A 25,578-nucleotide genomic window follows, 5' to 3' on the forward strand; every position below is an offset into this window, starting at 1 on the left:
AGGGGAAGGGGATTCTCTATAGAATGTGGGTTTTTCCCACAAGAGACTTTGCAGGGCAATTTCAAGGTATGGCAAGGAAATATATTTTGGCGTAAAATGTTTTTTTTTTCCTTGCCTCATAATGTTACACCAGAGTGAGACTGGTCAAATAAAGCACATCTGGTGAGAATGGATGGTTTGTAGGGCATGACTCCCCAGACCCCTTTGATAGGAATTTGGGCAAGATAAGAAAGCCGAGCTTAGTCCTTGGGGTATTCACCCAAGTTGTTGAATGGACATAATTCACTTGTCTTTATGGATATGGTGTAATTCATTCATCTGTGTGGATATGATGCAATTCACTCATCTTTATGGATATGATGTAATTTACTCGTCTTTGTGGATATGACGTAATTCATTCATCTGCATGGATATGACATAATTCGTTCATCTGCATGGATATGATGTAATTCATTCATCCATCTTTGTGGATATGACGTAATTCACTCATCTGTGTGGATATGACATAATTCACTCATCTGCGTGGATATGACGTAATTCACTCGTCTGCGTGGATATGTCGTAATTCACTCGTCTGCGTGGATATGACGTAATTCACTCGTCTGCGTGGATATGACGTAATTCACTCGTCTGCGTGGATATGTCGTAATTCACTCGTCTGCGTGGATATGACGTAATTCACTCGTCTGCGTGGATATGACGTAATTCACTCGTCTGCGTGGATATGACGTAATTCACTCGTCTGCGTGGATATGTCGTAATTCACTCGTCTGCGTGGATATGACGTAATTCACTCGTCTGCGTGGATATGACGTAATTCACTCGTCTGCGTGGATATGTCGTAATTCACTCGTCTGCGTGGATATGACGTAATTCACTCGTCTGCGTGGATATGACGTAATTCACTCGTCTGCGTGGATATGACGTAATTCACTCGTCTGCGTGGATATGTCGTAATTCACTCGTCTGCGTGGATATGACGTAATTCACTCGTCTGCGTGGATATGACGTAATTCACTCGTCTGCGTGGATATGTCGTAATTCACTCGTCTGCGTGGATATGACGTAATTCACTCGTCTGCGTGGATATGACGTAATTCACTCGTCTGCGTGGATATGACGTAAATCACTCGTCTGCGTGGATATGACGTAATTCACTCGTCTGCGTGGATATGACGTAATTCACTCGTCTGCGTGGATATGACGTAATTCACTCGTCTGCGTGGATATGACGTAATTCACTCGTCTGTGTGGATATGACGTAATTCACTCATCTTTATGGATTTGCTGCAATTAGTTGAGTCATCGATGGACATGTGGATTGTTTCCAGTCTGGACCTCCTTTGATTAAAGTGACTGTGAACATTCCCACGCAGGCTTCGTGCAGACACCTGCTTTCATTTCTTTGGGGCAAATACCTAGTAGAATTGCTGGGGGCATAGGATAGTTGTACTTTTCTGGTTTTGTCTGTCTGTTTTTAGATGGAGTCTCGCTATGATGCCAGGCTGGAGTGCAATGGTGCGATCTCGGCTCACTGCAACCTCCGCCTCCTGGGTTCAAGCGATTCTCCTGCCTCAGCCTCCCGAGCAGCTGGGACTACAGGTGTGCGCCACCACGCCCAGCTAATTTTTGTATTTTTAGTAGAGGCGAAGTTTCACCACGTTGGCCAGGCTGGTCTCAAACTCCTGACCTCAGGTGATCCACCCGCCTTGGCCTCCCAAAGTGCCGGGATTACAGGCGTGAGCTGCCGCGCCCAGCCTGTATTTTCTCTTTGTAAGGGGCCCCCACGTTGTCTTCCAGGGTGGCGGGAGCATCCACACGCCCCGACGTCCTCACCAGCACGCAGTGTCTTAGCTATTGCAGTGAGTGTGATTTTCATATGTGCCTCCCTGGTGATGGATGTTGATCATTTTAGGTGCTCACAAGCCACTCGTATGTCTTCTTTTTGTGAAGGGTCTGTTGAAATATTTTGCCCATTGTTTTATCAGATTGTCTGCTTTTAGTGAGTTGTATGAGTTTTGTGTACATTCTGGATATAAAACCTCCGTCCAGGACTTGTGGTCAGAGTATGTCCTCTCTGCCTCTGACAGCCCTCATTTTCTTAATGCTGTCTTTTGAAGAAAAGCTTTGAATTTTGACAAAATTTTTTCCTTCTGTTCCTTTTAACGGTTAGTGCTTCGTGTGCCGTGTTTGAGAAACCTTTGCCTGCGCCAAGGCTGTAAACGTGATCTTCCGCTTTTTCCTTTTGGAAAGTGTAGTTTTGGCTTTGGTGTTTAGGTGAGAGTCTTTGAACTAACTGTTGTGTCTGGCGTGAGATAAGGGTGGAGGCTCATTGTCTGGTCTCCGTTCCTGTGGAAGTGGCTGGAGACAGTGTCGCGAGCGTGTTGCCCAACTCTGCGGTTGTTACGGGCCCAGGATGGCTCTACCATGGCCGGAAGCAGAAAGCTGCATGTCGTCTTTAAATGCCATCTGGAGAATTCACCCTTCGATCAGTGAGAGGTATTGCAATTTCCACTACAGCGGGATATATAGGCCATCTCTGTGGTTTTTGTTGCTGTTGTGGAAATACGTTCCATCCCTTCTGTGGGAAAAAACTGGTATAGTCAGCTGCTCTGGAAGCTACACATTCCCTGGTGACTGCTCCTAACTCAAAGCAAGCATTTATGTTTTTCAAGAGCTCAGTATATTGATCTGAAGAATGCCTCCCACCTCCAAAGAAAACAAGAACCCCAGCGTACCTTCAGGAATTCTGGCCTCCCCCATGCTGGCCACACTGGAATAACCTAGAATTTCAGCTCTGGACTGCCACAGACCTGATCTGTCTGGGGTGAAGGGCTTGATTATTTGGTTCATAGTGAACTTTACTAAGTTTTACACTGACTGTGGATTTTCCCAGGTATCTGGTATAATTTTTGATCATTTTCCCTTTTTTGCAGAATACTTCCTCCAGTGGTATTTTCAGAGAACATCTTGTGTTTGACTCCTGACACGCTGGGATTCAGAATGTATTTTTGTCTCATTCATTTAAGTGATAATTCTCTGGATATGAAACACGAGCATTTTTCTTGAACCCTGTGGAGCCACCGTCCCAGCGTCTCCTCTGCTGGCCCCTGGTTCTTCTGTAGTCTGGGCTGCAGGTTTCCCCTGGAAAGATTTTTCTATTTCTTTTTTTCTTTTGACTGTGTGTCATCCCAGCACAGGGGCCATGCTAATCTTCTCTGTATCGTTCCAATTTTAGTATGTGTACTAAAGATTTTTAAAAGAATTTTTTTCTCCGTCATCGTTATGTATTGCATTATATATGGCATTGAGGAACCTAAGGGTACATTTAAAAACTCACTCCATTTGACATTCTGAGCCCTTTAAATCTGAGATCTTAAATCTTTCTCTAATGCACAAATCTTCAGAAAACCCAGTTATTTTCACCATTCCCCACTTCTTGCTGTTTCTTTCCTCGTAGAGCCCCCGTCGTGTGGGTCTAACACTTACCTGTTCTGTTTCCTTTTTATCTTTTCCCAAAGCCTCCCAGGAGGCGTCTCAGACCTGATCTTACAGCTCCACTTTTAAAATTTCTCGTTTGTTTTATACACATCATATGCCTAGTTGGTTTTCCTTTATACCTGTAATTCTGGTGTCATGTTACTGATATCCCTCCTTGCCTCTTTAAGAGATTACAATTTTTAAAAATTAATAGACCAAAGAGAACAAACATGAATTCTTCTCTACCTGGTACAGATTCTCTGGTTTGTCTCTCCCAAAGCTTTTGATCTCGGATACCTCACTTTCCCTTGTGAATACGTCCCCTCAACATGGATAACAGCGCTGTGCGTGCACGAATGTGTGAGTACGTGTGTGTACGGGTGTGTGTTTGCAAATGCATGCCTCGTGTGTGTGTGTACAGATTTGGGGAGGAGACAGTCCATTGTCATGTAATGGTTTCTTGTGGGCTACTGTCACACACATGGGCATGCAGACATGCGTGCATGCACACACACGCACACACGTGCACACACAGGGTGGCCTGAGTCATCCTCAGGGTTTCTCAGCTTCTGTATTCAGATCCTGGATTTGCTGGGCTCCCTCCCGTCCTGGCGTCTCGCTGGGCAGGAGCCTCTGTTAGTGACCATCTTATTTCCAGGAGTCTTTGTGGTGACTCTTCTGGAAATGTGGATGCCTGAACGCCCGTTTCACCTGGGCCTGCAGATCTGTTGGCGTCAAATGGGTCAGCGGGCTCTGGTTTTCAGCCTCTTCTTCATCTGTGGTTTTGTCCTCTTTGCCCCAGCGCTGTGGTGGCCCTCTCGTTTCTCAGGCCAGATGCACTTCACTGAGCCCTGCGTACACAGGGGCCGCCTTCCTCCCTGTGGCTGGCCCACAGCTGGCCCCACCCTCCCTTTTCCCCTCCTGCCTCAGGGAGGAGCCAGAAAAGGCTCTACTCTTGCAGCTCCACTTGGCTGTGGGACGACGTCTGGCCACGGGGATGTAGCTGACAGTGGCAAGGACATCTTTGGAATGTGCCCTTCAAGGTTCTGAGCCAGCCCTTCTCCCTTCTCTTCTTCCTGTTGTTGGAATACGACCCGATTCCAGGCCAGCTCTTCTCCTCCCTTCTCTTCTTCCTGTTGGTGGAAGGTGACCCAGCAGCGGAGACCAGGGCAGTGTCCTGTGTGGAGGATGCCCAGGGAAAGAGGCCTCCCCGTGGCAGTGTCCTGTGTGGAGGATGCAGAGCCAGCCGAGAGAAAGGGCCTCCCCGTGCCTCTGACAGGGTCACTTCCACACTCTGAGTCACTCTTATCCTGTTATTGTTGTTACTTGAAGCCACATCGAGCCCTACATGATGCATTTAATCACTTTGTGGGAGGTGGGCGTGTGTTCAGCTAAAACGTCTGTTTCCTGGACAAGGAGAGTTGCAGGCTTTGTCATTAGGTACAAGCAGCCGTCTCCAAGCGGGACTCCTGTTAATGCTGCTGCTCTTCACCCAGTATGACCCCCACCCCTTCCCCCCAGTGAGGTGTAGCTCCTGGAGCAGCAGCCATCTTCTGATGAAGACCAGCTACATGCCAAGGATGGCCAAACAGCCTGGGATTCTCTCAGTGTCCATTCCTGCCCACAGGACTTTGCACTTGAGCCCAGGGTGGCACAGAGGTTGCAGTGAGCTGAGATCATGCCAGTGTACTCCAGCCTGGGTGACAGAGCAAGACCTTGTCTCAAAAAACAAAAAACAAAACAAAGCACTGTATTTATGGCTATAAATTGCCCTCTAGGTACCACTTTAGCTACAGCACAGAGATTCTGACATGGTGCTGCATCCATCTTTATGTGGTTACAAGTATCTTCACGTTTCCTTTTTTCTCTTTAACCCATGAATTATTGTGGAGTCACGGGTGTGTCTTTTAGCTTCTAGAGGCATTGTTTAGCTTGTGATTGTTGGTTGTTTTTCCAGTTTCATCAGTGAGTGAGTGAGTTCCTAACAGCATGATCCTTTGGAATGTAAGGTTTCTCTGTGGCCGAGTTCATGGTCAGTGTGTGGATATTCCATACATGTGAGAGGAGAGTGTTTCTCCACTGGGCAGGGAGTTCTGTGCTTACCATCAGATCATGATGGTGGGCTGTATTATGAAATCGTCTCTGGGTTCTGGCTCAAGTTCAAATGTTCCACGCCTTTCCCCAAGAAATGAACTGAATCTTCAGACACTGGCTTCCCCCACCGTCTGCCCTGGTGTGTGCGCATGTGTGGGTTCACGTGTCCCAGCTCTCCCGTCGCCATTGCCCTGGTCCTTGGTAGATAAAGGGGCTGGCAGCCATACCTCACCCCCCAGGTGCAGATGGCATCAGGGCAGGCTCCTCTACAATTGGGGCTGGGTTTCCTCAGCTCCCGTTTCTGACACTGCCTGGGCCAGAGCCATCCTCTGTGGGTGGACATGCCTCACCTGGTGGTCCTGTGGGCACAGCACCCCCTGCCTCCTGCTACACATTCTTCCCAGGCCTGCACCCACCTGCCTTCCTGGGGGCTGTGCCCACCCCTCCCTCCGAGCTCATCACTGAGCCATTCTTCCCAGCTTCCCACCTTGCAGGTGGCTCTTGTGGGGGGCGTGAAGGCCTGGAGCTGCCAGGGTTGCTCTTGGGGCCTCAGGCAGAGTCACTTGGCACTGCCTGCAGACCTGGGGAGGGCAAGTCAGATACGCGTGGCTGCAGGGCCCCTTACAGTCCACACGACCACACCACCCTGTGGCGACCCTGTGGCGCCGGCATGAGATCCGAGACTCCATGACCTCCCCACAACGCCCGTGACCTCAGTGGCCTGAGCTTGCATCAGATCAGCCTCGCATCACACCACCTTCGTGGCCTCAGCTGAACATCCTGGACTGCATGGGCATGGGGGTGACACGGGGGCAGCACCTAAGGCCATGAGCTCCAGGCAAGACCGAGCCCCTCCCTGCATTTCCTTCTGGAGCCCCCACACTGCATAGGGCTGAAGCTGTGCTGCCTCTGGGGGTGGAGAGGGAACTGAGGCCCACTACAGAGGGACCTCTGGAGGGGAGAGCTGTGGCCACGAAGGGAGCCGGGGAGACATTGCCAGGAGCCCGGCGCTCTGGCCAGGAGCGTGAGCCTCAGCTCAGTCCCCGGGGGCTCCTAAAAACCCGGAGGGATGCGGTGGAGTCAGGGCTGATGGGAAACGCCCAGCTCGGCTGGGTCTCAGGGAGGCTGCCTTCCTGTAAACAGAGGAGCCAGGCCGGTGCGTTGCATCCAGGGGCTGCTCTCAGCTCCCTTGCCTGTCCTCACCTTTGATTCGTACTCAGCTTCACTGCACAGGCTGGAGTGGGTGGGGCCTCAGGAACCTGTCCCTAAGCGGCCTGGGCACCAGCTGGCTGCTGCCTTTGCTGTGCCATTTTAATTGGCCTCCAGCATGAAGTCAGTTTCCTGAAGGTACCCGGACTCCTATTTTGAGGCTGAGCCTCGTCACTGGCGTCAGCAGGGTGGGGGGGTAGGGCAGCTGAGAGGTTGGCGGGGATTGGAGTGACCCTGGTTCCCCTCCCCCAGCCAGGCTGCCTCCTCCCAGCTGCCAGCGTGGTCTCCGTGAGCCACCCAGTGCCCAGTCCCTTCAAATTGGAGAGCCCAGGAGAGGGGCTCCTTTGGAAGGCTCTGGATGTCCTGTGGGCTCTGGGCTTGATTCTAGCCCCACTCCCGCCTCATGACAAAGCCTGCTCACTCCACTGCTCAAAGAGCCTTCTCAGTTCAGCAGGAGACATTTAATTCCCAGCCCTAGAGAAACCAAGTGAGTGCAATCAAGCTGTGTCACTGGTCACACAATCTGAAGCAACTCAGCTCCCCAGCAGAAGTCAAGTGACCTAGGTGTCCTCCCTGCAGGATGGAGGGGCTGGCTTGGGCTGCTGCTCTCAACAACTGTGTCTGATACCTGCACTGAAGGCTATGACTCTTCCCCAGATGCTGCTTTACCTGCAACTACTTTGGCCACATGCTCTCTTTGTCCCTCAGGGCAAAATCTGTATTGACACCACCTGACTTCTTTGACCTCTGACTTGTCCACAGAACTTGGGAATTCTCAGTGGTCTGTTTCTGTCCTCATGCTGCAGTGGGAGCTGGCATTTGGGGCTGCTTCCTGGCCTCAGTCAGGGCTGCAGCTCCTGTGGGGGCAGGCACTCTCCCATCCTGCTGACCCTGCCTATCACTCTCCATTTGGTCTCCAGGTCTGGTCAGTTCCTGGAACGGTTGAATCACAGACAAAGTGTTTGCCCTGAAGCTGTTTTGCACTCACCTCTTTGGGGTATGCTTTGGTGCATGCAGTGCTGCACTGGGGAACCTGGTGGGTTTTCCTTCCGTCAATATCAAGGGTCTTTGTTCCTTTTTAATACTTTTCATTCTCTCCTCAATTATATGGGTTCCCTCTTCATTTCTAGCACCTATCTTGCTTAGCTGCCTAAGTGGTAACAGTGGACTAGTTACTGAATATTTGTTTGGAAAGGAAGTAGAAGTTCCCACCTCACCTCCCCAGGCCACAAGGCCCAGAAGCCCAGGTGTGTGTTCTGAGCTTGCCCCCAGGCTGTTTGGGACACAGTGGAGATAAGGCAGGAAGTCCAGGCTCATAGGGTCTGTGATGGTTGGGAGAGACCTGGGCAGAGGTGCTGAGGAGCACACAGGTCGGAAGCCTGCTGAGGGATGACCTTGCTCTGAGACCCTAAGGACCAGGGGCTGATGGTGCCAAGTCTCAAAGCAATGGCCCTGCACAAGGAACTCAGCACAGGTCTGGGTGTGTGAGGGGTGGCCACTCACACACAGGATCTGAACTCCTTCTTGGGCTGGGGACAGAGGGGACGATGAGGCAGGCAGGACCCTGCCTGTTCCCAGATGCAAAGGTGCTGGGGCCAGGGTGGGAGTGCTCTTCTGAGGCAGGAGCCACCATGCAGGTGACCGGTGGGCCAGCAGTGGAGCCGTCTGTTGCCTGCGTGAGGCGCAGAGTGAGGAGGGTCTGCAGGGTCCCGGCCAGGCTTTGATGAGGCCCAGAGAAAGGGGTGGGGCATGCTGGTGAGCCTGTGTGAGAGCTAGTGAGACGGCCATGGGGCACCGCTGCCCTCCTGGACCCGATTTACCATCAGCCCAGCCCCTCCCCTTCCCCACTGCAGCTGGAGCTGCAGGGCCTCAAGGTGGGGTGCACGGAGCCAGGGTGGGGGACACCCTCCAGGGAAATGACTCCCCCCTCGCTTGGGTGGGTGAGCACTCGATGGTTTATCTGAACTTGGAAATGCTACAGAGCCAAGGGTGTGGGGTGGGCCTTGGCCAAGGCTGCTCCTTCCCTCTCCTTCCACCTGCAGGCGCTTCCTGAGCTTTTCTCCTGGCTTTTCCAGGATGTGGTCACTCTTGGTGTCCAGACAAACCCAGGGAGGAAGGCGCAGGGTTCCTCGGGACAGTGCAGAAAATGTCCTGGCAGGAGAGAAGGGCGGACAGATCTGAAAGGCTGAAGACAGCTGGATACCGGCTCCGGGCCAGTGCCTGGTACTATGGCCACCCGGAGAGCCTGCATCCTGGGTTTCCACATGCTGCGTCCAGCAGGGCTGTGGATGGGCAGGACTGTGGGCAGGGCTGTGGGTAGGGTCATTCTCTGATGGGTCTGTGAAGGAGAAGCAAGGTTGCTTGTCCTTAGCCCTGGGCTCTGTCCTGACTCTCAGGCATCTCAGGCAGCTGCCCTCTTGCCCCAGCTTGGCCAGGAGCCCCTGAGTCTCCTGCCTGTGCTCCTCAGCCCTCCTAGCCCCTGCCGAGTCCCCTCGCTCAAAGGCACCGGCCCCTCACGGGCCCAGGTCACACACCCCGTGCCACACTCTGGCCCCTGAAGCTACTTGAGGCTGGAGTTGTGCTGCACCCACCTGCACCCTGTCCCCACACCTGCTCCTGGGACCAGCCCCTCAGCTAAGTTTGCACACAGGGGCTGCCTGCCCAGTGCTTCCTGAGGAAGGCAGAGGTTACCTGGTGCTACCATGGCCCCCACCCTGCCTCTCTCATCGACATACCCGGGGCCTCACAGGCCCCTCCTGGGACTCCTGTGAGCTTCCCCACACCTGGACCAGGTGCCCACTGAGCAAACACCTGAGCTCCACTCTCCCTGCTGCACTATACCCTGGTCAGGGCCTCCTCCGTCCCAGCATGCAACTCTGCAGCCCATGAGGTCAAGCAGGCTCCTGGCATGCCAATCTGTCTCCGGGACCCCACGCCCTGTGGCCCCACGCCCGGGGACCCCACGCCTTATGGCCCCACCCGTCAGCCCCTCAGGAGCTCCTCCTTCCTGGATGCCCTCAGTCCTGGCAGGTGCAGGCAGCAGGGGCTCACCTGTCACTCCCAGAGGCCCTGGGTGCTAGGCCCCCTGCTGCCCAGGGCTGCCTGTCTGACCACCAGCTCCAGGCTCCCCTGCGAGGAAAGGAGGGTATGTGAGGATGGAGCAATGCAGTGGCTTGGGGCCCTATTCTGACGGGGACAGAGGGTGCCAGGGCCCCTCCCTGGGCACAGGCAGCAGGTCTGGTCCTCAGATGGAGGCTGAGATCTGGGGGACAGCAGCGTGCCAGGTCCCTGTGCCCCACACAGGTACCCCTTGGGCTCCATGACAGGTTTGGGGGGGCATGGCCAGGTGGGGAGGCGTCAGGTGGGGGCCCTGTGACAGTGCCTGTCACCCTTGTCTAGCCGCTGCTGCCCCGGCCAGTGCAGAACTCAGTCCTCGTCTGGCTGGGTCATCTCCCTGTCTGTCCTCCACATGGACGACCCTCTCCAGCTCCAGCTCCCAAATCAGCCTTTCCTCCATCTCAGCATCCGAGTCATGACCCACCACTGCCGCCTCAGAGGAGGAGGAGCACCAAGGTTATGGGAGCCTGCGGCTCCACGCTGGGTGGGGAGAGGCGGGGGAAGCAGTAGCCAGGAGGATGAGAGGCCAGGAGGGAGGGAGGGAGGATGGGAGGTAGGCTGGGCCCTCCTGGGTGGCCCTAAGCAGGCAGCTCGTGTTTCCTGAAGATTGGGGAAGGGGTCACCTTGAGGGCCTTGGAAGGCCAGGCCGAGGCTGACCTCTGCGTCACGACTGGCTTTGTGTGGGCTCAGGGAAGCCCCGTGTCCTCACCCCAGCACCCCAGAGGCTGGACAGTGGTGTCTCCAGCAGGGGCTGCTGTGCTGACACAGATCGACGCTCCAGCCCCAGGACCAGGGGACAACTGGCTCCCTGCTGGCCACAACTCCCTCCCCAAGAGCCAGGAGCCCAGTACCTCTGCCCTCTAGGCGGCGGCTACCATGCCCCCATTCTCCAGGAAGCAGGGCTTTGCTGCGGGTGCCAGAGGACCCCAGGGGCTCAGTGCCCGGCTCCAGCTTCTGCTCCAAGATGGGCATTGGGGGCCTGGTGTTCTCGTGGAAGGAGTCAAACTTTGACACGTGTGCTGTGGGAAGGAGGGGTGTCAGCAGGATGCAGCGGGGGCCAGGGGATGCGAGGCCTGGGCAGGCCATGCCAGGATACCCAGGTGTGCTAACGGTGGGTAAAGGTGGCCTCTCTCGGCCTGGCCACTGTGAGGACAGACAGGTGTGGTGGGCACAGGTACAGGGCTACTGGCTTCACTCACTCTGGATGGCGGACTCACAGGCCTGGCTCACAAGCTGGTAGAGGGTGGCGAGAGACTGTGGCTCGCCCTGGAAGGGAAGGTGGTGCAGCTTTGGGACCCGTGTGGCTGGTGCCTTCCCAGGTGATCCCGAGCTGAGCCAGACTCTCAGTCTCACTCACCTTCTCTCCTCGTTCCCCTTTGGGCCCCGGCAGCCCCTGATGAGGAGGAGAAGAGAAAAGAAGTCAGCAGGGATGGCCTGAGACCACACGTGAGAAGTGTGAGATGGCCCTGGGGTGGATCATGGCTTGGGCAGCCTGATAGCCACAGTGGCAGTGTGACCCCACGGGGCAGGCAGAGCCAAAGCCCAATCCCAAATTCCCAGATCGCACGAGCCTGTGGTCCTTGCCTGCACCCCAGAGCAGGCATGTGAGAAGTTTGGTTCTGCAGCAGAGTCCTGAGTGGGGCTGGAACTTGTGCCACAAAGGACTTGCCTCTGACTGTAGATTTTGTGCTAAGGGAGATGGCGGGTGTGGGACACTGCCCAGAGAACAGACCCTTCCCGGGCCCAGGCCAGGCCTGTGCCAGCGCTTCCTTGCCATCTTCTGTCTTCTTCCACCTCTCCAGCTCCTTGGGGAACCTGGAGCCCACCTAAGCGGGGGCCCATGGAGCTGCTGAAAGTCAAGGCATCCCCCAGGGGATACTACACTCCCATCTCCCACGTCTGCCCCCTACCCTCCATGGAGCCTGCCGCCCCACCACATCCCCTCCACCAGGTCTGTCCTGGGTGGGGTTGGGGGAGGTACAGAACCAGCCCCTAGCTCTACTCTCTTGCACTAGCACCAGCACCAAGCTCCCAGCTCAGAACAGGCCTCCAACAACAAATGGGAAGTCCCTGAGCGGTCAACAGGAAGTCCCTGGGTGGTCAAAGGAAGTCCCTGAGTGATCAACAGGAAGTCCCTGGGCCATCAACAGGAAGTCCCTGAGTGGTAAACAGGAAGTCCCTGGCAGTCAACAGGAAGTCCTTGGGAGGTCAACAGGAAGTCCCTGGGTGGTCAACAGGAAGTCCATGGGCTGTCAACAGGAAGTCCATGGGCTATCAACAGGAAGTCCCTGGGTGGTCAGCAGGAAGTCCCTGAGCAAATGGGGATTGCACCCTTCACTCCCCCACCTTTGGCTGGTGGGTGTTGGAAGTGAACTTACTGTGGGCCCCACGGCCCCTGGGGCTCCTCGCTCTCCACTAGTGCCCCTGGCCCCTGCCATGCCGTGGAACCCCTGCAGAGACATGGAAGTCAGGGTTTGGCTTAGGCCCCCAGCAAATCTGCTCCCACTTCAGCCCTGGTTCCCAGACGTCCCAGGGCCCCCTTGACCTGACAAGGGCAGTGGATCCCCGGCTGGCCCCAGCCTCCCTCAGGCCATTCCTCTGGCAGGCGGTGCCTCCCCTGCCTCCAGGCCCTGGCTCCCCATGCCCTGCGCTCCTCCTCCAGTGCTGTCAGCACCCACGCTGCTCTAAATGTCCCTAGCTGTTCCAGCTGCCCCAGTGTGACTGCAAGTTAGGCTTCCCCGGAAGTGGTGCTTACGGGGAGGCAACTTGGCCTGCAGCACTCAGCCCAAGGCCAACGCCAGGAGATCTCCCATCAAGGTCTCCCAGGAACTGAGTCCTCAGCACAGAGCCCTCACTTGGGGGCATGTAGTGCTCCTGGGCAGATGCTCACCCGCCCACAGGGCCCTGCAGAAAGTTCCAGCAGAAGTGAGGCCCTCCCAGGCCACTTCCTGGGGTGACCTAGGGGTGACAGCTGGTGTTCAGACTAACCTCTGCCTGGCCTCTGGAACATAGGAGCCCTGGGTGGGGGTGGGGGTCATGGAAGGTTGGTGCCTACCCTGGGGCCAGGGGGTCCGGGCAGGCCAGCAGTTCCCTCCAGGCCTCTCATTCCCTGATGACATAGGAAGGCGCAAGCTGGGTGGGGTTTGTACCTGTACCCAGCCCTCCCATGGTGACAGCCCCCCGCAGCACCCAATACAACCATAACCCAAGTAGCAAAGGTGAGGCAGCTGAGGCTGCCAGGCTCCTACTCAGCCACCCCCGACCTGACCCCTCAGTGACAGCTCCTGCCTGGGGTGGGCTGGAGCTCTCCTGCCTTCTGGCCAGGCCATAGGCTGAAGGGGATGGTGCAGTGGGTGAGGCAGGAGCCCAGGAGGAAGCACCTCCCCCTCCCTACCCCACAGTCTCCATCTCCAAGCACCCCCACCACCACAGGCCAGTCTCTACCACCCTGACAGAACCCTCCAAGCCCAGAGTCAGCACCTTTGGTCCCTGGAGGCCAACTCTCCCAGGGATGCCCTGGTGGCCGGGGTGGCCCTGGGAGAGAACAGAGGGGCCAGCCAGGCAGGGGCCAAGGTCACATCCGGAAGAGGTGGCCCTGCCTGTGAGGCCTCACCCCCCGACCCCTGTGTCCCCCATGCACTCCCCATCTCCATCCCTGTACTTCCCCCCGCCGCCGCCACCAACCCCTGTGGCCCCCGGCCCCGGCCACACGTCCTTTCCCCGCTGCCCACACGTCCTTCCCCCCCGCCACCACCAACCCCTGTGGCCCCCGGCCCCAGCCACACTACCTGCAAGCCTGGGAGCCCATGGTCTCCTTTCTCTCCTTTGACCCCTGGTGGACCCTGGAGGGGGATGATGGGCTGGACAGTGAAGCGGAGGGGGCACAGGGCAGGAAGGCAGGGAATGGGTGACACTTACCACAGGCCCTGGGACTGCGCGGCCTTGGGTCCCCGGTGACCCCTGCTGGCCTCCAGGACCTTCTGGTCCCATCTGTCCAGGTGGCCCGGGCTCTCCCTGGAGACACAGTGGGGAGGGCCTGAAAAAGTCATGCTGGCTGCTCCTCCTCTGGCCCCTCTGGGTCACAGCCCGCCCTCTCGGCCCTCTGGGCATTCAGGCCCAGGCCCTCTCCACTAAAGAGGCAGGGGCAGCCTCAGCACCCTCACTGGCCACCCTGGGAGGGTCTGGGAGCACCCACAGTAGGGGTCTGCAGCGCCAGAGAACGGCCGAGCCAAGCCTGTGAAGCCAGTTCCAACCAACCCCACCCCAGCCCTCCACTGCCCAACTCTGGGTTCCAACGGGGATGTGGGGGGCGCTGCAGAAATCACTGAGGAAAAGCCAGAGACCCCCCACAGGCCAACTGTATGGAAGAGACAGAAGACTTTCTCAAGCTCTGGACCCCAAAACACTAGACTCAGGTTTTATGGGAAATCCAACCCTGTAGGGCAGACACTGCTGCTGTTTAAACCCAAATTATCTTTTGAACAAAGCAAATCGAAGTTCCAAACACTATAAAGAAAACTGCGACAGTCTTATTTATAAGCACCAATGCAAAATCCAAAACAAAATGTCAGCAAGCTGAACTCTGCAGCACATGACACGGATAACAAGAATTCAGCGACCATGTCAGATTTTTGACGGATGCAGGAATCATCCAGTATTTAGAGATATCCTACAATTAATAGCTCAAAAGGCACAGTCATTTCATTATGTCCATAACAGCACTAGAGCTTGTTTAATGCGCATTCTTGATGTTTTAAATCTAATAAAATAAGAGTGGATGGACTTCACTACCAGATGACAAAATGCACCTGTCTCCGCTTCCAGGACAGCATTTTAACGGTCAAATGCTAGAAGCACTTTTGTTAAGCCAAGAAGAAAATGAGAATATCTGCTACCACCACTGCTTTCTGACAGAATTCTGGAGTATTCACCAACACCATCAGATAAGAAAAAGAAATTCGAGTGATCAAGACCGAAAAGCCGAAGGTGAAGTGTTTCTTTGCAGGTGATGTCACTGTAAACCTGGAACACCCAAGAAAATCATAAAGAAGATAATTGAGAAAGAAACCTGTGTGAAAATAATGAGGTAGACGCTGTAATGAGAGAGAAGACCTAACTTACAACAGCAACAAAAAAGAGGAACTACGCAGGGACGAAGGAGAACTGAGCGGGTCTGTAGGAAGCGACCGTCCCCACGCTGTACTGAGGGCCACAAAAGGCCCTGTTAACAAATGACAGGATGGCTGTGTTTTTGGATGAGAAGACTCAACACCATAAAAACGTCATCTGTTCCCGAGTATGCCTATAAAGCGAACAGTATGTCTATAAGCGGTTCCAATAAAAACGCCAACTGAATTGTTGAGCTTAAACAGAGAAGTTGATTCTACAGTTCACTGAACAATGAAATAATCAAAAAGAGCCAGGAAAAAAAATCTGGGGGAATAAAGAAAAAAGAAGACCAGCCCGCCTGGCATCCAAGTTTTAAATAAATCTGTAATAATTTAATAAGCACTGCCCTTGCATGTGAACAGCAGACAAATCAACGGGATGGATTTGGAGCACCTGAAAACCGCCAAAACACACAGGGGCCTTGGGACATCACAAGAGCAACAGCGTTTAACTTCCCCGAGGGGCTGGCTGTGTAATGAAAGACTCAGGCGACCACGGGTGGTCTGTGAAGAGATGAAGCCGGAGTCCTCCCCGTCCTCTGTCCTCCCCAGCGTTGTAACAAAATCAGCTCTAGAGGAATCCGCCTGGGAGTACTGAAAAGGGCCTGCAAGCACCAGGAGGAACCAGGAGGAGGCGCTCTCTACTCTCGGAGTAAGGAAGACCCTTTAAAACAGGATACAGAATTCAGAAGCCATAGAACAGAGCACTAACACGGACTACGTAAAAGTTATTTTAAACTCTGTATGGAAACGCACATTGCCAACAAGGTCAAAAGACAAGAAAATGCCAAACGCAGTCAAAACTCACATCACAGACACAGGGCTGGTTCCAGCAAGTAAAAAGCGTGCCCACAAATTATTAAGAAAAATAACAGTGGAGAAGTCAGAGGACATCCCCAGCAAGAAAACATTGGCAACTTTCAAAGGACGTTCACGCTGCTTGGAAGAGAAATGCATTTTCATCTATCAGACGGCTCCCGAAGCAGCCAGTTACACAAGATGGGGCTGGGAAGCCAGTGCTGGCTTGTCGCGGGGGAGCACCTTGCACGGCTCTGCGGGGCCAGTCTGGGGACATCCACCCCAAAGCACAGGGGCCCGCGTGTGCCCTTCCACTCAGCAACTCTCCTAGGGAATCTGAGCCTGGGATGCGCTCTCAGGAGCCAGCACAACCGCAGACAAAGGGAAAAGGCAGTGCAGGTGCAACAGGACAGCCCCGCCAGAGCCAGGCGCACGTCTGTGCTCACGGGGATGTAGAACTCTCCGGAAGGCTGCCGGGAGAGAGGTGGGTGTCGGGGTCAGAAGGAGGACGGCCTCGCTGCACGCCGACCACACTTTTGGCATCTGTGTCATGCTTGTGCAGTACCGTGGTTTAGGTAAATGCTTAGAATCGAGCCCGGAGGGCAGCCCTCTCACGTCTGGGGTGGGGCGCTGCTATCATTGCTGGGTGCACTGTCTTCCACATCCCTCTCTGCAGAACCAGAACCGCCACCCCCGAAACACCTCCCTGCACACCGCGCATATGCTGCTACATCTGAAAATACTTTGTGGGCCTAAGCTCCTGGGCCCAGCCAGCACACAGAAGGCATCTGGCTCGTGCCTGCCCCGTAGAAATCAAGGGCGGCCTTCAGGGCTGACAGGACAGGTGGCCTCACCGCCCCAAGCCTCAGTTTCCCCCGTCGGGCCATGGGGTTCATCCTCCCTATCTGGGTGAAAAGGGGACTTCCACCGTAACCAGGACCAGGCCAGGCACCCAGCAGGCACATGGGAGAGGCCAGTCCAAACCCCCTGGACCCCTGGGGTGCTGGAGTCCCTGCCTGTCTGCAGTTTTGGGAGACCCCGCCCTGCCTAGGGAGGCTACATGCAGCTCCCTGCACTCTCAAGAACGCCCTGGGAGGGGTGTCCTCTTCTGGCAGGTAGGATCCAGGCCCCCCACCTCCCAGGACTCACCAAAAACTTACCCTGGGCCCTGGGAAGCCCTGCTCTCCTGGAGTGCCTTTCCTCCCAGGGAGGCCCTGCAGAGGCACAAACAGGGCTAAGCCCCCAGAACCACCCCAACCGAGGTACAGGGGCACAGACCAGCCGCTCAGCCCCATGCTGGGTCCACGCTGAGCACCTAGCCCCACCCAGCCTGGGTCTGTCCACTGCTGTCAGGGGGAAGGAAAGGGGCTTCCAGGGCAAGGACACACGAGCCCGTCCTGCCCTCTCACAGTCAGGCATTCCACGTTCAGTCCCCGGCCCCCAGAGCAGACAGGGCTGTGGACACTGTGCTCAGAGTGAGTGTGCTTGACCGGTCCCAGGGTGCCAGCTCTGGAAGCCCCAGCCATCACCTGCGGGGTGCTGGAACCTTGGGGTGAGCAGAGGCGGCTGCAGCCATGGCAGGTCCAATGACCTCTCAGGTCCCCATGGCAGGGGTCCAGGCCTGGGCAGAGGGACTCTACAGCTCCTGCTGCAGGTGAGCTGCGCTGCCAGCACCCAGGACAGCGGCCGTCCGAGTGGCTGTTACTCACAGCCGGCCCACGTCACACCCTGCAGCCACAGCACTGTTCTGGATCCCAGTTGCACCTGGACCTGTCCCAAGCCTGACACTTCAGAAACACTGGATTCTGCACCAGAGGAGGGCTCGTGGGGGTGGGGGCAGCCTGGGGGAAGGAAGGAGCTGCACCTGGACTCCCTTCCCAACCCTGACATTGAGAAACACTGGATTCCACACCAGAGGAGGGCTTGCCGGGGAGGCCCAGCCTGGGGGAAGGAAGGGGCTGGGCCAGGCCTCTGTCTCCTGGGCCCAGGGCGGGCGCAGCAGGGAGGAGGCTCATGAAGTACATCCCAACTCTGTGGCAGGACGGGGGGATGGGCCAGGGCGGGAGGGCCTGGGTTCCACATCCACCAGTGGCAGCAATACGTTGGCCAGGGTTCCCCGGTCACCCCAGGGAGACACCCTTGGACTCACTGGGGGGCCCTGGGGCCCTGGGGGCCCAGGGGTCTCTGAGGAACAGGAGCAGGCCGACACGAAGGCTGGGCAGGTCTCTCCATCCCTCTGGAAGAAAAGAGACCCTGCTCATCAGAGACCCCCTCCCTGGCTCTCGCCTGACCCTAGAGCTGAGCTCAGCCAAGCACACCTGGGCTCCAGGGAGACTTCCAGACCTGCACCTGGGAGGCAGGGGTGAAGGTCAGGGGCACAAGTGCACAGTGGGCAGGTCCTGGGCTCAGGCCACTAAGCCCCTGCATGTGCAGCCAGCCCTGGGTACCCACCCTGCCAGGCTGTCTGCATGAGCCCAGGACAGAGTGGTGCCTTCCGCCTCCCTCTCTCCACCATCTGGGCCCCCAGTATGGCCAAGCCCAGCACAGGGTACACAGAGGAGTCACCGAGGCTGGGAGGGGCTCTCTGGCCTAGCTGTGGGACCCTTCCTGACTCATCTGCATGTGGCTGGGCCCACAGAGGTGGGCGTGGCCCCGAGTGGGACCAGGGGTTCCCAGCTTGCCCCAGGGCCTCCAGGACTCTCCGTCCAGCCCCCCTGGACTCACCCTCTGGCCCTGAGGCCACCTCCTCTGAAAGCCCTCCCTGATCTCTCCCAGCACAGTGGCAATCTGGACAGGCCAAGACCCCAGGCACTCTGACCCTCAATGGGCACCAGCTCTAACTTGCTTCATGGAACAGGGGCAAGAGACGGGGCACACCGAGGCAGGGAGTTCACAGCACCGGTCCTCGTCGGCCCAGGTGTCACCGCACACGATCTGCAGTGTCTGGAGCTGAAACTGCAACGCAGGGGAGCCGGCTCAGCCCCAGGGGCTCAGAGAGGCGGCCAGCCCCAACCAGCGCGGCCCAGCAGGACAACTCACCGCGGCCGAGCTGCTCCGGGGGCCCCTGGCCTTGGCCAGCCTCCCCAGCGTGATGAAGCCGGCAGAGGGTGCGCTGCCCACCTCCCCGAGGGGCCGCTCAGCCACCTTCCGGCAGTCCACATAGAGCCTGACCTTGGAGCGGCCCACAGCCACGTGCACCTGCGAGACAGCACGGGAGGTTCCCCACAGCCCAGGCAGGGCCAGTGCCCACCTGAGCCCCCAAGGCCAAGCCAGAGCTGGGGAGTAACACCCATCACCGGGGCCTGGGGTCAGAAGCCTGATCTCCCCTCAGGTTTCAGGGGACCCTGGGAGAGCTCCCCCTTGCTGCACCTCGGCTTCCCCTCTGTAAAATGGACCAAATGGCACCTGCTGCAGGAGCCTCCCGGGGTCTGTGAGTCCCAAAGAGACGGGCTGGGAAGCTGTTCGACTCCAATTAAGATGGAAGAGCTGGGTAGAGGGACAGAGCCCTAGGTCAACGTTCCCTCCCAAGAAAGGTCCTGCTTTTCTAGGGAGAGGAGTAGGGATCCAGCAGGGCCTTCTGGGGCTCGGCTGCTTCAGAGCTGGGGGAACAGGGGAGAGCGGTGCGAATTGCAGCCTTCCAGGACCTTGTGGAAGCTCCCGAAGAAAATCTTCCTCACTTCCTGCGGGTCGAAGGTGGCCTCCTGCAAGGCAGCCCTGGGGTCGCGGTGGAAGTAGGTCAAGGACTTCCTCCCGGCTGCCAGGGAAGGGGAGGAGCAGGTGAGAATGGGCTGCAGCCAGCCGGGCCTATACCCTGAGCAGGGCAGCCCCCATGACAGGCCAGGAGCAGCCCTGAGGGTGCCAAACTGGAGGTGACTCTCAATGTGGCCCACGGCCCCCTGCCCGGGACACCTGCCTCCCACCCAGGGTGGGTGCCAACAGCCCTGCTGCCTGGGGGCACTGAGGGCCTGGCCTGGAGGCTGGACTTCCTCTGAAGGCCTCCCAGGGCTCTGGGGCCTCCCTGCCCCCACTCCTCCTGACTGCTGGGGCGATGCGGGGCCCACGTCACCGTCCAGCAGAACCCCGAGGACGGGCTGGAAGTCCTCGGCCGTCATCTGCCACAGCGCAAAGGCCTCACGGGGCGTCTCGGGAAGCAGGCGCACAAGGAAGACGATGGTGTGCTCTGGAGGGAGTGGGGCTGGGTGGACGTCACTGTGGGGTTGGGGGAGCGGGAGGCACATGAGCAGACCCGAGGGCGGCCAAGCCTGGCAGGACGATCCGCTCATGCAGCCGCAGCCCCAGCCCCAGCCCCAGCCCCAGCCCCAGCCCCAGTCCCTGAAGCTGCTCTGAGGGTCATGGTGGACCCGTGCACCTGCACACCCTTCCCAGCTGTAGACTCAGCGTGGAGGCCATTGGCTCCCTGAGAGCCCAGACTGGTGGGCCCACAGAGCTGAGGGTCTATGAGGCCACATGGGGCTTCCCTGCCTCGGTTTCCCAGGAGTAACATGGGGTACATAAAGGACAGAATCCCCTCCCGTGGAATGAGACGGATTCAACAGAAGTACTCGGAGGCACCAGGCCCAAGGTCATCTCAGGTCACATACCAGATGCCCCCAGCAAGGGCTCACAAAGACCCGTGCTCCTGGGGGCCGCCGTGAGGGTGAGGGGGTGCCGACCCAGGACACCCCACAGGAGGGTCTCAGGGTCACTTCTGAAAGGCAGCTCTGCTCTCGGGAGCAGCTCCCCTGACCCACACTCATTGGCAGTGCCCAGCCAGACACCCTGAGGGCCGGGACCAGGGTCTTGGTCCCCTAATGTTTCAGGGAGCAGGGTCTCAGGCCCCTGACATAATTGGGGTCCCAATGGCCACAGCCTCCTATCTGGCTTCCATTCACTCTTAGGATGAAAACCAACAGCCCAAGAAAGACCCTGTCCAGCCACCTTCCTGCAATCCTGAGAGCAGACTGATCCGGGGCCTGGGCACCTGCGGTGCCCCATCAGGAGCCTCCCGACCCCACACAGCAGGAGCCCTCCTCTCTCGGCGTGGCAGCCCTCACGGGGGTCCACCCTGGGCGGCCGCACCTAGAGAACCATCCGCCTCCACTTCTCGGGCCGGGAGCTCCGGAAGGGCAAACAGGCACGGGAAGCGCCCGCTCGGGCTGCAAGGCTGGGAGGAGCCCTCATTTGAGAACAGGGACTCATGGAAACAGCCGCCCCGTGGTGAACAACTTTGGCTGTTTGGTCCCAGGAGGGTTTGCTTGAGAGCAGAGAGCTTAGGGAGGCACCCAGGAGGCCCTGGAGCTGCCAGGAGGAGAGGAGGGCAGGGGGCGTCTACACCACCTGAGACCACCGAGGAAGAGGGCTCTGCAGCCCGCTGCCCAGAGAGGAGGGCGGGGTGTCTACATCACCCTGAAGAGAAACTGCCATGGGGGCGGAGCGCAGGGGGTGTGCGCAGCAAGACTGGGGGAAGGGAGAGGATGGTGAGGGAAGCTGGAGAACAGTCATGGAGTTCAGCCACGAAGATGCCGTGGTGACCAGGGGGCCAGGGCCGAGCACAGCACGGGCGGGCGGCTGTGTGGGGAGAAAACAGGCTGGGAAGGACATTCCTAAGCCCCAGCAGTGCTAGATGAGTTTTTAAATATATATATTTCTGTAATTTTAAAATCTCTGTTACAGAATGTAACTCACCTTTGTAACTTTTTTTTTTTTTTTTTTTTTTTTTTAAAGAGACGGAGTCTTGTTCTGTTGCCCAGGCTGGACTACAGTGTCACAATCCTGGCTCACTGCAGCCTCCATCTCCTGAGACAGACATGCTCCCACCTCAGCCTCCCGAGTAGCTGGGAACACAGGTGCCTGCCACTGCACCTGTCTAATTTTGTTTGTTTATTTGTAGAGGTTGGGTTTTGCTGCACTGCCCAGGCTAGTTTCAACCTCCTGGACTCAGCCTCCTGGACTCAGCCTCCCCAGTAGCTGGGACTGCAGATGTGCACCAACACACCTGGCTTCCACCTTTATAATCAAACATTTTAACTTAAAATATCAGCAGCATACATCAGAATTCAGGGTCACAATGAACAACATCTCTGTAAATAAGGTAGGAGGGTCATGAGATATCAGGAGTCATCCCAAATCTTAGAAGCTATTTGAGAGTTATCGGTTCCTCTAAATCCAGCTATTGGCAGATTCATCCCATTGCCTCAGGTGGGAGAAAGGCTCTCGCAGGAGGTCAGCCTGGGGCTCCTGCATGTTTGATCATGGCAAACAGACCCATACTTGGGTGCAAAAACATGCCAAGCCTGGCCTCACTCTGCCCATGGAGATTTTATTAATTTGTAAAATGTGAATTTCCGACGTGTGAGTACGTGGCAGCGCTGCCACGTCCCACAGCCTGCAGGAGGTCTCCTGCCTGTGCCCCAGCTCCATGTCCTCCTAATCTTCAGCGGCCCCAGCATGGGCTTCCAGCTCCACCCCAGCCCTCGCCCTCACACCTGACCCGTCTTGTCAGCTGGGCGTCCTTGAAAAGCGTGAAGGTTGGGGTCCCACCGAAGGCAGAGGGCTCCATGGCCACACCCCGGATGGAAGCGTAAGCCTTTTCCACCAGGCCGAAGGCCACCATCAGGTCAAACCCTGGGGGACATGGAGGGGGCAGGGGGCACCGAGGGACCATCAGAGATGGCAGGGGAGGGAGGGAGGGAGGGGCAGGAGCAGGGACTCAAGAGGGACCCAGTGGCTGCAGCACGGTGGGAGGGAGGGGCTGACGCAGCGGGGTGGGTGGGAAGTGAGCACAGGGGCTGGGGGCTGGGCAGGGGTCTACTTCAGGCCCTGGGCTGGGCATCGCCCCCCGCCCCTCCCCAGGGGAATCCAACACACTGGGAGGGGCCACCCCAGGCCTCCCTGGGAAATCACTGGGCCACATGCCCAGCTTCAGAGACCCAGAGATGGACAGGGTGGAAGCCCAGTCCCCGACCCTGAGCCCCAACTCTCACCTCTCACCCCTGCCCCCCAGCAAGCCCCCGACACAGCATCCCCAGCCCGCCCACGGTCCTTTTCCCTCCGAGGAAGCCTCCGCCAGTGAGTTCCCCTTTGCTGGCACACAGCGTGGCCGGCTGGCTCCATCCCTGCCTGGGGGCCTGCAATGACCCCATTCCCCGGCAAGCCCACCGCACAGAGCCGCAGGGGCCAACGCCATCCTCAAAGCCCCAGCTCCTTTCCAGCACTAACTGGTACAAAGTGAAGGGTGAAATCCCAGTCACACTGCTGCTTATCAGCGCTGCCAGCAGGTCCGGGCAGGAGGCGGCAGAGGCCGCAGCCCCTTCCAAGGCCTGTTTCAAGTCAGCAGTCCCTGCCTTCCCACCATCCCCGCCTGCCCCACCGTCCTGTCTCGTCCCTGCTGCAGGCTCAGAGCAGTCACAGCCCCACGGAGGTTCACTCACTGAAGCACTGGGTGAGACTCAGCTCTCACCACCCACAGCCCTCCCTGTACCCTCGGGGCACCGTCCCCTGCCCTCGAGTCGTCCACCTCTCAGCCCCTCTCTGGGGAGGGCCTCACTCTCAGGCAACTGGAATGAGGACCCCAGGCTCCAGTTAGCAGAGACCCTGGACCCTGGAATGGGACTGGAAAGGACCCAGGGCCCCCAGCGCTGCCTGGGCTCTGCCAGGTCCTGGCCCTGACCTTGCACAAGTTTCGGCTCCCTCAGTGAGAAGCAGGAATAATCACCGCCCAGCCAGCCACAGGGACGTCTGTGGAGGTGCAAACCCACCCAAACATCCTCCAACTGCACCACCCCCAGGTCCCAGGTCACGACACCCTTGGCCCCCAGGCCCAGGAAGAACCTGAGAGACTGCAGGGTGGGCAGGCAGGGGAGGGGGGTCAGGCAGGGGAGGGGGGCAGGCAGGGGAGGGCGCGCAGGACCCACCTGGGAGGGAGCTGTCAGGGCGGAGGGCTGGGCAGGCTGCTGAGAGGAGACGGGGTCAGTGTGAGTGGAAGCGGCCCGGCCCCCCGTGCCTGACAGACCACTGGGGAGGGGCCGCTTTGTGGATGATGCCCCAGCCTGAGCTCCATCTGTACAGGTGGGACTGTGCTGTGTCCCATCTGCCACCTGCAAGACCAGTGGTCCCCACGCTTCCCAGAAGAGCAAGGGAACAGGGATGGTCCCTGCCCCTCTGGATCTCACTGAGTGAAGCAGCTGCCCCCACTCTTCCCACAGAAGACAGCCCGATGGGCCCAGCGTTGCACCAGGCATCCCACTGGGCGTGATGCCCTTCGAGGGTACTGGTCACCCAGGTGTGCCCTGAGCTGGCAGGGCCAGGGAGATGCCTGGCGTGCGGGCAGGCTGGGGGCACGCGTGTCCTGGGGCCAGGGAGATGCCTGACGTGTGGGCAGGCTGGGGGCACGCGTGTCCTGGGGGCAGGGAGATGCCTGGCGTGCGGGCAGGCTGGGGGCATGTGTGTCCTGGGGGCCTCGGGACATGGGCTTGCTCTATGGCAGGTGCTCAGAACCCTTCATGGGCAGAGAAGGCAGGAAGGAGCACCTCCGACAGGAGAAGCCGCTCCCCTCCCGTGGGAAGGCCGCCTCGCCGGGGCAGCTGTCCAAGCAGTGAGGACCGCGACCCCAAGGGCGTGCAAGCCAAGACTGGAAGACCCCACAACGGGGAGGTTCCCCCAGAGGGGAGGTGGTAGGTCAAGCTGGATGCCTCTGAGAGCCCTCACCCTGCACCTGTGGTTCTCCAGGAAACCAGCAAGAGACAAAAAACCAGCAACAGTGGCTCCCACCGTGAAAGACCCCAGGCAACTGGGACCACGTCCTCGTCCCTGGAGAATCCAGGCAGGGCCAGCCTGGGACCAGGCATCTCCAGCCCCCCGGGACCCCTGCCTGCCTGTGACCCCTGGGGTCAACTGGGTCTGGGGTTGGCTGGGTCTGGGGTTGGATGAGTCTGGAGCTGGCAGGGTCTGGCGTCTAGGGCCTGGCTGGGGCTGGGAGCTAGGGCCTGCCAGAGTCTGGGTCTACCTGGGTCTGGGGTCTTGGTGCCCACTCACCTGTCTGGCCTGTGGCAGACACAGCCTCGCTCCTGCCTGCTGCGTAGACAGCTGAGACCAGGACCCTGTACTTGGTGGCTGCCTGCAGGTCGGGGAGTGTCACGTGGCTCCTGGGTCCTGGCACGGAGACCTAGGGGAAGGGAGGGCACCTGGTCCCACTTCCTGGGCAACTTTGTTCGTCCACACGGCTCAGCTGCCTCCCTGTGTCCCACCATGGCAGAGCTGCCGCCCTCTGCAGACAGCGTGGCCATGCCCCTTCCAGGAGGCCCCATGAGGTGGGGCAGCCTCAGGCTCTACCAAGACTCACGGATTTCTCGGGTCCCGAGCCAGAGGCGGGCGCGTAGGTGAGCCGGTAGTGGAGCACGCGGCCACGTGGGGGTGTCCAGCTGACCTGCAGGCTGTCGGGGGTCTCCGAGGCCAGGGCCAGGTTGGAGGGGGGGCTCCTGTTCACTGTGGCTGACCGAGAGCACAGGCTGTGTGGGGCTCAGGCCCCTCCAGAAAGGAGGCACTGGGTGGCCAGAGGACCAGCCGCCCAGCCCCTACCCTGCTCTAATGCCCCCACCACACCAAGCCACACCCTGCCACACCCCACACCACACCCCTGGCACACCCACACTGCGCCCCTGCCACAGCCCACACTGCGCCACTGGCCATGCCGCACCGCACCCTCGCCACAGCC

General features: G+C 58.1%; 1 protein-coding gene and 1 pseudogene across 2 annotated transcripts in view; both read right to left on the reverse strand.

Annotated features, from left to right (window-relative positions):
• Positions 1 to 3,148: 3,148 nt before the first annotated feature.
• On the reverse strand, positions 3,149 to 3,266 carry LOC115893000 (annotated as a pseudogene).
• Positions 3,267 to 8,720: 5,454 nt separating this feature from the next.
• Positions 8,721 to 25,578, reverse strand: part of COL20A1 (collagen type XX alpha 1 chain) — a 37,544-nt gene continuing 20,686 nt past the window's right edge. The window contains exons 18-36 of one of the 2 annotated variants that reach the window (XM_010365223.1): positions 25,207 to 25,355; positions 24,900 to 25,029; positions 23,780 to 23,815; positions 22,352 to 22,490; positions 19,933 to 20,075; positions 19,511 to 19,620; positions 18,906 to 19,064; positions 18,744 to 18,821; positions 18,016 to 18,102; positions 17,027 to 17,080; positions 13,689 to 13,742; positions 13,381 to 13,434; positions 12,956 to 13,009; positions 12,279 to 12,350; positions 11,258 to 11,293; positions 11,118 to 11,166; positions 10,752 to 10,919; positions 9,835 to 9,912; positions 8,721 to 8,934 (exon numbers count right to left, since the gene is read on the reverse strand). In XM_010365223.1, coding sequence (XP_010363525.1) covers positions 9,860 to 9,912; positions 10,752 to 10,919; positions 11,118 to 11,166; positions 11,258 to 11,293; positions 12,279 to 12,350; positions 12,956 to 13,009; positions 13,381 to 13,434; positions 13,689 to 13,742; positions 17,027 to 17,080; positions 18,016 to 18,102; positions 18,744 to 18,821; positions 18,906 to 19,064; positions 19,511 to 19,620; positions 19,933 to 20,075; positions 22,352 to 22,490; positions 23,780 to 23,815; positions 24,900 to 25,029; positions 25,207 to 25,355 — 1,625 coding nt within the window. In that variant the 3' untranslated portion in view covers positions 8,721 to 8,934; positions 9,835 to 9,859. The remainder of the gene's footprint in view (positions 8,935 to 9,834; positions 9,913 to 10,751; positions 10,920 to 11,117; positions 11,167 to 11,257; positions 11,294 to 12,278; positions 12,351 to 12,955; positions 13,010 to 13,380; positions 13,435 to 13,688; positions 13,743 to 17,026; positions 17,081 to 18,015; positions 18,103 to 18,743; positions 18,822 to 18,905; positions 19,065 to 19,510; positions 19,621 to 19,932; positions 20,076 to 22,351; positions 22,491 to 23,779; positions 23,816 to 24,899; positions 25,030 to 25,206; positions 25,356 to 25,578) is intronic. The other variant, XM_010365224.1, reaches the window with a different exon arrangement.

The sequence above is a fragment of the Rhinopithecus roxellana genome, chromosome 13 (assembly GCF_007565055.1).
Source record: "Rhinopithecus roxellana isolate Shanxi Qingling chromosome 13, ASM756505v1, whole genome shotgun sequence".
Lineage (NCBI taxonomy): Eukaryota > Metazoa > Chordata > Mammalia > Primates > Cercopithecidae > Rhinopithecus > Rhinopithecus roxellana.